The sequence below is a fragment of the Taurulus bubalis genome (assembly GCF_910589615.1).
Source record: "Taurulus bubalis genome assembly, chromosome: 19".
NCBI lineage: Eukaryota > Metazoa > Chordata > Actinopteri > Perciformes > Cottidae > Taurulus > Taurulus bubalis.
This window is the reverse complement of record NC_136607.1, coordinates 8,716,254-8,728,867: the sequence shown is the minus strand read 5'-3', so window position 1 is coordinate 8,728,867 and position 12,614 is coordinate 8,716,254. Positions and strand designations below refer to the sequence as shown.

The 12,614-nt window shown below is 43.6% G+C and overlaps 3 protein-coding genes across 3 annotated transcripts; 2 read left to right on the top strand and 1 right to left on the bottom strand.

Moving 5' to 3' along the window:
• Nucleotides 1–339: 339 nt before the first annotated feature.
• ccdc152 (coiled-coil domain containing 152) lies at nt 340–5,246 on the top strand (the record flags this gene model as incomplete). Its single annotated transcript, XM_079235456.1, has 8 exons — nt 340–402; nt 1,030–1,135; nt 1,666–1,734; nt 2,143–2,207; nt 3,062–3,197; nt 3,470–3,597; nt 3,966–4,073; nt 5,118–5,246. 8 exons carry the CDS (start codon nt 340–342, stop codon nt 5,244–5,246), a joined length of 804 nt encoding a protein of 267 aa, XP_079091582.1.
• Nucleotides 5,247–7,305: 2,059 nt separating this feature from the next.
• nim1kb (NIM1 serine/threonine protein kinase) lies at nt 7,306–9,815 on the top strand. Its single transcript, XM_079235320.1, has 3 exons — nt 7,306–7,730; nt 8,174–8,442; nt 8,852–9,815. The coding sequence occupies exons 1-3, from the start codon at nt 7,454–7,456 to the stop codon at nt 9,611–9,613; spliced, it is 1,308 nt and encodes a 435-aa protein (XP_079091446.1). The 5' UTR covers nt 7,306–7,453; the 3' UTR covers nt 9,614–9,815.
• Nucleotides 9,816–11,658: 1,843 nt separating this feature from the next.
• LOC306751358 (growth arrest and DNA damage-inducible protein GADD45 gamma-like) lies at nt 11,659–12,366 on the bottom strand (the record flags this gene model as incomplete). Its single annotated transcript, XM_079234923.1, has 3 exons — nt 11,659–11,775; nt 11,893–12,100; nt 12,224–12,366. The coding sequence occupies 3 exons, from the start codon at nt 12,364–12,366 to the stop codon at nt 11,659–11,661; spliced, it is 468 nt and encodes a 155-aa protein (XP_079091049.1).
• Nucleotides 12,367–12,614: the final 248 nt, after the last annotated feature.

Sequence of the window (12,614 nt, the reverse complement as noted above, 5' to 3'; positions counted from 1 at the left end):
TACAGGTGGTTACGATACTGGCCTAGGTTTCGGACTTTCAGGTAGCTGTATTCAGATACGTTGGACCTCTGCTTATTGAGATGTATCTTTCTTATTGCACGAGAACATTAGCATAGCTGTTTACCAGCACGATTACGTTAGCATAACTGTTTACCAGCACGAGGACATTAGCATAACTTTTTACCAGCACATGCAGGCGATAACAGGCTATGACCTCGCCAGCAGCTAAAGCAGATGTGTAGCTAGCTTAATGTTAGTGTAGCTTTAATGAAACCGAAGCAGTGACACAATACTTTGACTTCTTCCTACAAGTCGTTTTCTCTTACTTGGACCAGTAAAATGATGAAGTTAAACTGTGTTGACCTTGACGGGTGTCTGGAGGAGTTCACTCACCTCGAAAAGGTAAGGTAGCTAACAGTACCTATGCTAACGTTACCTATGCTAACGCTATGGTAGCTAACATTACCTATGCTAACGCTATGATAGCTAACGGTACCTATGCTAACACTATGGTAGCTAATTAAGGACGTCACTGCCATTTGATTCACTTGTCCAATTATTTTCTACATTACGAAACTGAATTTTTAAAAGTTTGAGAATGAGTTGTAGAAACATACTCTCTTAAATACAGATAAGTAGCCATTAACCGGCTTAAGGAGTAGCTTCATTGTTAGCCTCCTAAATTGCCTTAGCTTCAATAATAAATTACCATAACCTCAGGAACTTGTTAGCTGTATTCTAATTTGGTGGATATTGTAACGGATAGTATTTATTTAGTGTTTGATTTAATGTATTGTCGGCTATTTTGTTAAGATAGAGATATAGATGTATATGTATAGATAGTGTTAGCTGTTAGATAAGTTATACTGACCTAAATATTTGATGCTAAATCATATTCTCTTTATTGAAGTACCAAGTGTTAGTAACTATAACATTACTACCCTTATACCTCCTCGAGGGGCCAATGTGGTTTGAAGATAAGTCTAAAGTGTTGAGTATTATCACCACTTGCCTTTATTTTGATGACAGAAAATTACAGAGGTTAATGGCAAAAACAACATGTTGGACATCATGCTGGAGGACGCCAATAGACTCATGAAATTCTATATTTCCAAGGAGAAAAGTCTGGTCGAGGGTGAGTGTTTTTATTTTAAACCTGGAGTTTTATTTAACACTTTTTTACTACAGGTTACATTTATTTTTCTGAGATTTGAGATCCTTGTTGTGCTTGATTTGGCGGATGTCTCCCTCTGCTGGTGATCTTTCCCATTGACAGTCTCCAGTTTTCAGTTCAGGAAATGACATCCTAAATTTGTGAAAATGCCCAGATGAGCTGATTCATTATAGGAATGTCATTTCTACTACACTGTCATGAAGTTAAATTTAAAAACCGATGAGATACATGGCAGCAATGAGAGGATGATGATGAATGTACTGTGTCAGGCTGTCTATGTATGGAAAATACTGGATGGGTAAGTTACAGTTTCACACAGTGTTGTAAATGTAATCAAGCAAAACAAGCAAGAAATACATTTCATTGGTTGTATAACTTTGATTTGCCTCTTTGAGTTATCGTACACTGGAATCTAATCTGTACATTTGTATGGCACCTAAAAACCATCAACAAACAACAAGTTGCTAATTCTGTCGATCTACCGGTTGCAGAGAGAGACAGTCTGCTCGTCACCGTGAACAGACTGCAGCAGACTCTGCAGGAACAGTGCAACCTCAGAAGTAAATGCAATAACACACACAGTATATATTTATATGTTTAATACCACTGGATTATACTCAAATCAGTCTGGAAGAAATATACATACTACACAGGGCCAATCCTAAGAACTCAAGTAGCACAGGATGAACACAAGTTAAAGAAGAATATGGAGGTCTACAACAAATATATGATTCTAGATGTATTAGTGTTGCTGTTATTTTTGCTTTTAATGTTGCATAGAAAAAAATGAGTGATATCCATGTAGTAGTATAGTTATAATGGTTATAAAGTGGTTATATAGTTATAATCTAAATTTGTCAATAACCAATAGCACCACTCACTACTATAGTAATTTACATGAAGTGAGATTACAGATGAAATTCTTTGTAACGCTTTTCATCATATATTTTAATCTGTTGATGTTGTAGTAGAGAATGAGAGACTGAAGAACGATATGGTGGACGAGAAACTGCAGAATGAGAGAACGGCAAAGGTGAGAACTGAGGCAGACTGGGATCATTCATCATGAGGTCAGTTGAATACAGCAGTTAAGTTTCATTGAAAGGTTTCCACTTCTGTAGCTGCTCTGTGAACGAGGTAATGTTCTCTGTATGTTGTGATATGTATGTTAGGTTCAGAGACATGTATTACTCTATGTAGGCTGTACAAAACATCTGAATTTCCAATTCCAATTTCCATTCATTAATCCTGTAAATACTGTTGAGCAGCCAAAATCCAGACAAAAGAAGCTCTACATCGATAAAAACGTTGATACATTGAATTGGGTTCAATTTAATTACTACCGTATGCACACTGTATGCAATGTTAAGCTTTGTGAGCTCTACAGTCACTACTGACGACATAATTACTCACCCTCCACTCCACTTTTGCACAAATAATCTATGTAATGTGAAAATTGTGATTTACAAGCTGTATTCTTGTTTTCTATTTTATTTCTATTTTGTATTTATAAATATGCTGGACTGGAATTAATTTTTGATATATTTTAAGTCTTTTCTTGCTTTGTTTTTTATTCATTTATTTATTATTGTGATTTGTGGCTAGAGATGTCTAACCAATTCTGGATAATTTGCTAGGTTAGTGTACATGTGTGTACATTACATGTGTTTGTTGTGTTTGTTGAAACTCTTGATGGAAACACTATTTTTTTCTGGACTGAATAGTGATTTAGTTACAGTTCAATTTGACATCATATGGATCAGTTCTGTAAATATGCCTATTTTGCAATATTTTAAAGCACGTTGGTGCCTTTGAAAAACCTTTTAACGAGGTAACAATTCCAAATGTTTGCTTTTAAGTCATTTTAACCCGATGTGTGGTCGCTAGGATGGAGTGGCTGAGCTTCAGCGCCTAGTCGGTGAAATGAGGGCAGAAGGAGAAAGACACCAGAGGGAGCTAGAGGCTGCCAGGCAGCAGTGCAGAAGAGAGGTGGAGGACGCCCGCAGGGAGGGTTTCCATGAGCGTAAGACCAGAACAAAACAGACAGGGACAGTGCTGATGTTGTAAGATGTTTCAGGGAATACTTGGATCATATATGTTCAACATAGCCTCGCTACTGCCCCAAAGCCGTAATGTAAGACAGTGGATCAGTTATATGCTGAGACTAATTAAAGTTCTGTAAAAGTAATAATCATAGTAGCTCAAAGTATAAGAGAAGAGAGGAACATAAATGTGTGTGGTGTAGGGATTAATCTGTATCTGTCTGGGGCCTGTTCTTGTTTTGTTCCCTGACAGTGGAGGCTAAAGATGCTGAAGTAAAGAATCTGCTGGAGAACAGGGATCTGGATGTGGAGGAGCTAAAGAAGAGGCTGAAGGACCAGGAGAGGGAGAGGCAGAGCGAGCTCCTGAAGTTACAGATGGAGGTAATTTAAAAGTGTTACTGGAGAGATTTTTCTGATTCACTATGTACAATGAAAAAGTCACAATTCACTTTTTCTGAGTTCAAAGACAACTGACTTTTGGGTTCTTGATATTCCTGCCGTTTAGTAATATCCGTAAACGACCTGTTGATGAACATCAATATGTAAGCAGTTGATTGAGGTACACTGTCAGGTGTTCTGGAGAAGAAAGTACCGTCTCTCTGCAGAGGGGAACAGTTGAAATCTAGTTTCATATGTGGACAATATGGGAAGCTCTGTGTTTTTTGCTCTGCTTTTGACTTGAGAGGCCAGTTTCAGCTCCCCTTTAAGCTCTTTGTGACTTTTTATGTTTGTTGTGCACGTTTTGGCAGTTTGGTGCGAAGTTAGCCAGAGTTCAGAGTACAGCTCAGTGGAGCCAGCAGCAGCAGCAGCAGCAGCAACACGGCTCCAACCTTCTTCCCCAGAGTGTCTACAAGAGGGTGAGCATTCCGCACAGCACCCTTTACACATTTTTGTGATTCAATAGAGGCTAACTAACAAGGTGCATAACACATTTAATTGGTAATCAATCTGTACCTCATGGCCTTGTTGTGCAGGAACAAGTTTAAAACTGTAAACAAGTTAGTCCAGGTGCTCGGGCAGAATCTGTGTGTAAGTGATGTCACTGATGTTTGATCCTTCAAGATGCTTTGGGTTTGGCAGTTTGTAGTCTTGGCATGTAAACCTCTGCTGAGAGCAAAGCCAATTCGATTACATTTAACCTGGAGGTCTCATCTTGTTATTCCCCACCTTTTAAGCAACGTCAGGCTCCTTCCCTGCATGCCCCATCAGCTTTGTCTAAGAGACAAAAGAGTGGAGCGTGCACCCAAAACCTGCAAGAAACCCCTGTTCAGTCTTTTATTCTCCTCCACGTTCTCTTCTTATTAAACCAAGAGACGGAGCACATTCATTTACAGAAGTGGATGCATTTTCAACTCACACAGTTGTCTTTGCCTCTAAATTTCTCTTTGTGCTCAGCTGAACACGGACACGTCTGTTCTTTTGAAAGTCGTTATCAGCTGTGTCATCTGCCAATTCCGTTGTTGCTTTATTTATCTGAATTTCATGCCAAACATTCTCTAATTCCAGCTTCTCAAATGTGAACTTTTCTCTGTTTTTATATCCTTATGAATTGAAGAGCAGTTTGAAGTTGTCACCTGGTGGTCTGTGAAACTGAAAAAATACCAACTTTAGTAATCAGAAATTATAATGAAAACAATCAATGCAGCCCTAAAACACCTTTAATTAGCTGTCGCTAAACAGAAATTCACAAGAATCACTGGATATTTAGAATAAAGGTTATTGAATAGGTCATCACTGAGAAATGTTCTCCACGTCTTGTTTGCAGTGCCTTGTTCTATTTTAGTGTGTGTGTGTATATGTGTGTGTGTGTGTGTGTGTGTGTGTGTGTGTGTGTGTGTGTGTGTGTGTGTGTGTGTGTGTGTGTGTGTGTGTGTGTGTGAATTAATTATTTGTGTCCTCAGAAGCTGCAGTTCTTCCAGGAGGAGAAGAACAAGGAGATTGTGGCTCTGCGTCAGAGAATCAAAGAGCTGGAAGAGAACCAGCGTGCCGGCGGCTTCAGTGACAGCCGTCTGAAGAAGAGAAAGATCTAGTTTGTTTCGAGGCGGGTCGGCTCTGCATGTGCAAGAATCCCCTGACTTTCCAGAAGGGCAGAAGTGACTAAAGTGTCAAATTGAGTTCCTAAGAGTTGCATATCCACTTTTCTAACGACACTGCTTCTTGTGTCACAGGTTCGCAGGTTCACCGCCCTGCTCGCAGGTCACCAACGTGCAGAGAGCACATGTCAAGGCAGGCCACATTCCTGTTTAAGGCTTTAATCCAATCAGACGCCTGCATGGGAGGGAGGCAGGGGGGAAGAGCGCACACGTCTGGTGAATCAGGCCTTTCGGAGAATTATATATGTTCATCTCCTTTCTTTCAAAGAAAAATAAATAATTTAATTTATTTACATTTATTTCAGATTCCTTGAAGTCAAACTTGTGTTCCACTATTCTTGTCTTTTTTTACATACATTTTAAACTGTGCTCACTGAAATTCCTGTTCAAGGAAGAAGCTTTCTGCAAAGATCGTAGTGATGCAGTCCTCCTGCCGAACGGATCTGAGCTCAAGTCCAAGTTCCATTTCTGCAGTTATCTGCACATTTTAAGATATGCTGGACTTGGCAAATATTTATTTACATCACTATGTTTTTAACAAATAGCATAAACCAACTATTTTAATAAAGAACCCTTCAATTTGGTAATTTAAGAATTGAGAGAAGAATTGATTAGCAGAATCTATTCATCTGTACAATGAATTTATTACTCAAATATGCCAAATCGTCCCTAGTTTCAGATTCCTAAATGTGAGGCTGTGCAGCTTTTCTTGGTCCTATATGATAGTGCGCTGAATATCCTTTGATTTTAGATCTTTGGAAGGAAAAAAAAAAAAGCAATATGAAGAAATCAACTCAGGAAGATCAGCTATAAGAATAATGAAATGTTTGCAGCTGCTCCTCAGGGACAAGCACACCTGTATGCAGACGCTGCTCCTGGTGACGCGTTAACCTTGGGCTTCGTAATCTCTTCATCTGTGCTGCTCAGCCAGTCTGAAAGGGTCAGAGAGCTAATCGTCATGGGAACATTGGGTAACACCGTTGCATAACATTTTGTCTTCACAAGAGCCAAGGGATCATCCTCAGCTGCGTGGCACAGCCGCGTCTCTCTCACTCGTGTGCTTTGCTACACCTGCGAACCAAAGCATTCTGCTCATACGTACGTACACAGACAGTAAATACAATGTGCACATTTATCGTGTGCTGGATCCTTTTGAACCGGCATTAGGAATCGGATCCGGATTGGCGCCGACCCAAATTTAAGAAGGATTAGAGGTCATTGCACCACCTTAATCTGTCATCAAAGAGGAGGAGAGAGTGAGGATAGGCAGAGGTGAGCTGTGAGGGGTGTGTCCAGCAAAGCTCTTGTTTTCTGTCCACTTGACTGATGGTGCAAACAGACACGCCCCCTCCTCTGTTTTGGCCATCAGTCTACTTTAGTGTATTAGGGAGGACTGAGAAGGAGACGTCGACGGCACCGCTCTGCTCCGTGTACCGGGACCTTCTGCAATGGTTTTGTCACAAAAAGTCAGACTTCCTCATGCAAGTGAAGTAAATTCATTTTTATGGGTCTACGGAACCAAAACGTTTTTGACATTGCTGGATGCAATGGATTCTACCGCTGTGATTTGATGCAGTGCAGAAATTTGGAAACTTGGTAAGAAAACAAGAATATTGCTTTTGATATTCTTCCGCTGTTCTCGGCCTATTTTTAAAAAAATTTCTGTGTTTTTGCAGCCATTTGAGGGCTTCTAGTCTTGATACGGTTTCAGTGAAGACCAGGAGGAAGAAAGTGTTTAATATGTATATTTGATGTTCAGGGACATGTAAAGGGAAACAGAGTGCGTCGAGTCATTTTAAAATGTAGGGCTCCAAATAACTCTCCGCTATATGCATTGTCTCAAATGCTTTCTTCCTCAATAAGACTTGTTATGTTCTTGAGTTTAACCCATTTTGCATTTGCTGTTAGACAAAACTTGACCCCGTCCGTCTGCTTTTCAAACTATTATTTACTGTTTAGCTGTTTAGCTGTTTAGCTGTGTTCAGATGAAGCTTAAATGATGAAGCATGGCTGTGTGCTATTTTCAGTGATGTAATCATGATAGATTTAGTAGCCAATAAGCAATGTCCAGACCATGAGCTGGTCAAGACTCCATGACAGTATCATGCTTTTGATGGTGACCTCGTCTTCAACCTGCTGCAGAAATGCCCGGAGGCCAGTACCAGGCGGCAGTCACCAAGCAGCAGCAGCACATCTTCTACAGCCTGACGGACAGCTCCGAGGTCGACCCAGACGATGAGCAGGCCGACGGCTCGCCGCGCCTCACACCCCTGCAGAAGCTCACCAGCGACTTGTGCAAGGACGAGAAGACCGTCAAGGAGCTGATCATTGGCCGCAGGGTGGGCTTCTACAAGGTCCGCGGGGAGATTGGCTGCGGGACCTTCTCCAGGGTCAAACTGGCTTTCCATGCTCTGACTAAAGGTAGGCGTGCATGCCGCCTGACTGCACTGTTTAATCCCTTTTTTTTTTACTTGATTTACTCAGTGAGACGGAACCAACACATTTTGACTATCTAGGAAACGACGAGCAGCAGAGGAAAGAAGAAAAAGATGGCCAGCACACCTTCCATAGTATAATAGAGAGCAAATGTTCACATTTGAGATGCTGGAACCAGAGAATGTTTGGCATTTTTGTTTGAGAAATAACTTTTGTGATGAACCAACTATAAGAATTGTTGATGATTAATGACCAATTAGCCGACTATGTCTTCAAACTGATTTATTTTTTGGTTTGCCCAACAATCAGTTTCCCAATATAAAATATTGTAAAGTTTCAATATCTGGCATTGATTCATTTGATGTCCTTGTGGACCCCCGGACTGTCGTCTGATGTCCCCGATGTTCCTGTCTGTGTCCTCCTCGCAGACAAAGTGGCCCTGAAGGTCCTGGATAAGACCCGGCTGGACAGCCAGGCCCAGCGTCTGCTCTCCAAGGAGATCAGCAACATGGAGTGCCTGAAGCACCCGAACGTGGTCTCTCTGTACGAGGTGGTGGAGACGCCGAGCCGCCTCTACCTGGTGCTGGAGTACGCGGGAGGTGGAGACCTCCACAACAGGCTCTCCACCGAGGGAAAGCTGTCGGAGAACACCTGCAAGATCATATTCGCCCAGATCCTGTCCGCCATCAAATACATGGTCAGTGATGTGGAAACTTATCAGCTCATAAATGTGTGTTGTTTTTCCAATCATGCTGTTATTTGTTCATTCTGTTAAGTCTAAACTACTCTAAATATAGCAAGCAACACAATGTATCAGGTATTAAGCGAGTACGTCTTTAAAATGTCTCCCTTGACTGCTTTGACCGACACTACTTACTTTCGTCCAATTATAAACTTTTGCATTTACATTTGTATTAACTTCCAAGTTTTTTTTTTTGTGGTTTTCAGAAACTTGACTGCTTTAAAACTTGTTTAATCAATAGAAATGATGGTCAAGACTGTCAGTTTACGATCCAGCTTATAATAATAAAAAAAGTCTATCCTGTCAGATTTTTTTGATGCGTCGTAATATCCGACCATCTTGTGTTTTGTGTTTGGCGGTGCAGCACAACATAAACGTCATTCACCGGGACCTGAAGGCGGAGAACATCCTGTTCACCAGCAGCGGCAGCATCAAGGTGGCGGACTTTGGCTTCAGCACGCAGGTTTCGGACCGCAACGTGGCCCTCGACACCTTCTGTGGCTCGCCGCCCTACGCCGCCCCGGAGCTCTTCCGGGACGAGTGCTACCTGGGGCCCTCAGTGGACGTGTGGGCCATGGGGGTCCTCCTTTTCTTCATGGTGACCGGCACCATGCCATTCCGCGCTGAGACCATGGGGAAGCTGCGGCGCTGCGTCATCGAATGCGCGTACACCGTCCCCCCATGGGTGCCCGGCCCCTGCCAGAGGCTCATCAAGGGCATCTTGAAGGAGGCCCCCAACGATCGCTATGCCGTCGACCAGATGCTGGGCTGCGATTGGCTCCTACCTGTGCAGTTTCCGTGGACGTTGGTGCCCCCTGAATCAGCGAGCCCTCTGCAGGGCCTGCTGGACTCGGAGCGCGGGGACCTGGAGGAGGAGGCGGAGGAGGAGGTCAGGGGCCTGCTGGAGGAGCTCGGCTTCACCGCGGAGCACCTGCAGAAGAATCAGACCAAAAACAGCCGCAGCCCCGTCACCGGGGTTTACCGAATCCTGCTGCACCGAGCCCAGAAGAAGAGGGGCTGCGACAGTCCCCCAGTGATCCGAGGGATGGTGAGGGACCCCAAGAGGGAGGGGCTCCGGGCCTACAAGAGCCTCAGACACACCTCCAAGTTGTGTGTGCTTTCATAAAACACACATCAGCAGTTTTTTAACAGAGACTTTTTTTATACAAACATGAAATGTGTAGCTGTAGTTTATTTTTATTTCATATTTTATATTGTTTGCAGGGAATTGACTTGTAGTTTCTACTAACGAATACTTTAAAAATATGTTTTTATTTCCACCAGCGCAGCTTTTTGGGATAGCCTTTGGTATGTCAAAGTGCCTGATGAAGCAGAACATAAATAAAGTTGTGAAATAATCCAAATATTCAACTATTCTTTCTGTGAATTTCATGCAAATATATATTCTGTGCACCTGCTTTTTAACTGCACCTCCTGTGGAGACAGGTTTGGTAAACATGCACATTGTACGTTAAAGTGAGAGGGAAAAGCTTCCTCCCACTTTTCCAAACCCTGTCCCTTGAAAAGACTCCTATTGTTTATGAAAAACAAAATAAAGTGTTAAACTGATGCATCCTGCAGCTTTGTCCTCTTGGCAGGTGCTGCTGCTGCAACGGGGTCGAGCTTGGCCTTCGCGCCTTGTTTGCAGGAGTTCCCCTAAAGAGCCTGCGTGTAAACGACACAAGCGGCAGCTGGCAGGACACCAGATGATACCCGGGACCCCTCTCCGTCGCTGTACAACCGGCCCAAACCAGACAGACCCCAACCCCGGCTGGCCCCCTCCGGCCCTGTAAAACTCACTAACCCCACCACCACCAGGCTCCTCCCAGCCCGGCCCCCACCAGCAGGCAGCGGCAGATGGTGCGGCGTGGCCGCGGAGACATCTGCAGCCGAACAATAGGCGCTCTGTGCGGACCGCTGGAGCTGACAGCCCCGAAGCTCCCGCTATTGTGCGCCGCGCTATACACATGCAGATGAGGTCTGCTGGAGGAGGGACCGCAGAGGGGAGGGTGTGTGTGGGGGTCTTTTTTTTGTGTGTGGGTCTTTTTTTTTTACTGCAGGGACAACAGCCAGCAGATGACAGCAGATTTGCATGGAAGGTGCTAAGGCCTGAGTTTGAAACTTTTGTTGGTTTCTTAGCCCCTTCCCTCCCTCCTCTCCGACACCCCACCTCCTCCACCCAAACACACACACACACACACACACACACACACACACAACTCAAGCAGAAGCTTTGCAAGAGAAAGTGAAAACACATGACACCAAAATATATATTTACTTTTTGTGTTTTATTGAGCATTTTCAAACAAGTTCTCCAGTGAAACTGTTATAAAGATATAAATGACTTTGCTTCAAACATTGTTCCAACAGGATCAGAACATCAGGTCAAATATTTTTCATTTTGTTTACATTTCTGTCTTCAGTACACAAGTGAATGTTTATAAGACAATCTTACAAATTCTCTCTTCTTTTTTTTTTACATTTACTTTATTTCTCCATTTTCTAAAGTGAAACTTTTAGAGAATAAACGCTGTTTTCAATTATTTACTTATGTTTTAGAATATCATTTGTCATTGTTACATTTCTAAAGTGAAACCTTTAGAGAATAAACTTTTTTTAAATCTTTTTTTTGTATGTTTTAGAATATCATTTGTCATTGTTAAATTTCTAAAGTGAAACCTTTAGAGAATTAAGACAATTCTGGAAAGTGGGAAACATTTCCGCTGATTGCAACTGTTGTCATGTTGCTCAGCAAAGAGGACGTCGTCAAAAAAGTCTTTTTTCTAACGCCGCCTCCTCCTCAGCACCGCTTCTTCTCCGGCTGCGCGTGCTTCAACGTGCGACGTTCGCTCTGTGGGACCACAGGACGCAGAACTCGCATCTCCTCCCTCTCCAAACCTCATCCGCACAAAGAATGAGGGTCGATGTGTCGCTCTTGTGGCATACCTGACCTCATTCACATAAAGAATGAGAGTCATCTTGGCATGGACGGGACAAGAGGCGACGGTTCACGAGGGGCCCCCAGGGGCCGGCGCCGTGCTGCCTGGACGGGAATCCTCCTCAGGAGTATCCAGGGATGAGCAGAAACAGGGTCATCCTGTTCATCAAGGATGAGTATTTCCAAATAAGAAGCTTCACAGCATCTGAGCAAGAGAGGAGCCGAGGCCCAGATCAGCGCTTCTCGGGGAGGCTGATCTCAGGAACCCAGTCGTTCAGACTGCGGCTCTCCTCGCAGAACAGGTGCAGCTTCTGCAGAGCGGGGTCCTCCCAAGACCCATCAGCTGGGTTCTGTTCACAAAGAAAGAGAGAAGAGGCGTTAGCTGCCGTTCTTTTTTTTTTTAAAGCATCACATAGACTTCTGAAATGATTCATATATCACACTCTCGCTCTGTGAGCTCTACATACCGTGATGAGGACGCAGTGAGCATCTTCAAGCTGCTCCGCCTTGTCGCCAACAATCTCAGCCAGACGCTGCATGTCGCTCACTCTGACGATGCTGATGTCGTTGTCGAAGCAGAAGGACTGGATGAGGGTGAAGTGGATCTGCAGAGCGATGTCGCACTGGAAGTCCTCGTCCATGGCCAGGACGCAGAAAGACACACTGTCTGGGTCACTGTGGAGACAAAAGAAAGGACAAAAGGTCATGAGATTTCATCCAATACTCATCCAAACTATGTGATTGATGAACACGCAGTGGGCTAAACTGTACATCTTCAGCTGGAAGTTCCATACTTACAGATTCATAATTTTGGCGCACTCGTAGACACCAACGGTGATGGCGTCGTTGTCCTGAGCGGACACCAGGACCTCCTCCAGGGCTTTGCCGGTGCACTGAGCGCGCTCGGCGGGTTTCTGGATCAGAACTTCCTCAAAAGTCATGATGAAGATAAGAGGATGAAGATATTCCGCAAAAGGAAGAGCTTACGAACGTTTGTTCAGAGAGTTAATCCCGAAAGAGAGCAGAGTGCCTCCAGACCCGCAGCCTCCCTCTTTTATACCTTCCAGCTCGTGCGGAGCAGTGAAAGCGCTGCGCGCTGATTGGCTGAGGCTGAATGGTGTATTGGTATGATAATGCCTTTGTCACACTCCGGCTCGTGGCAGATTGATGGGGGTCATCGAGCCGCGCA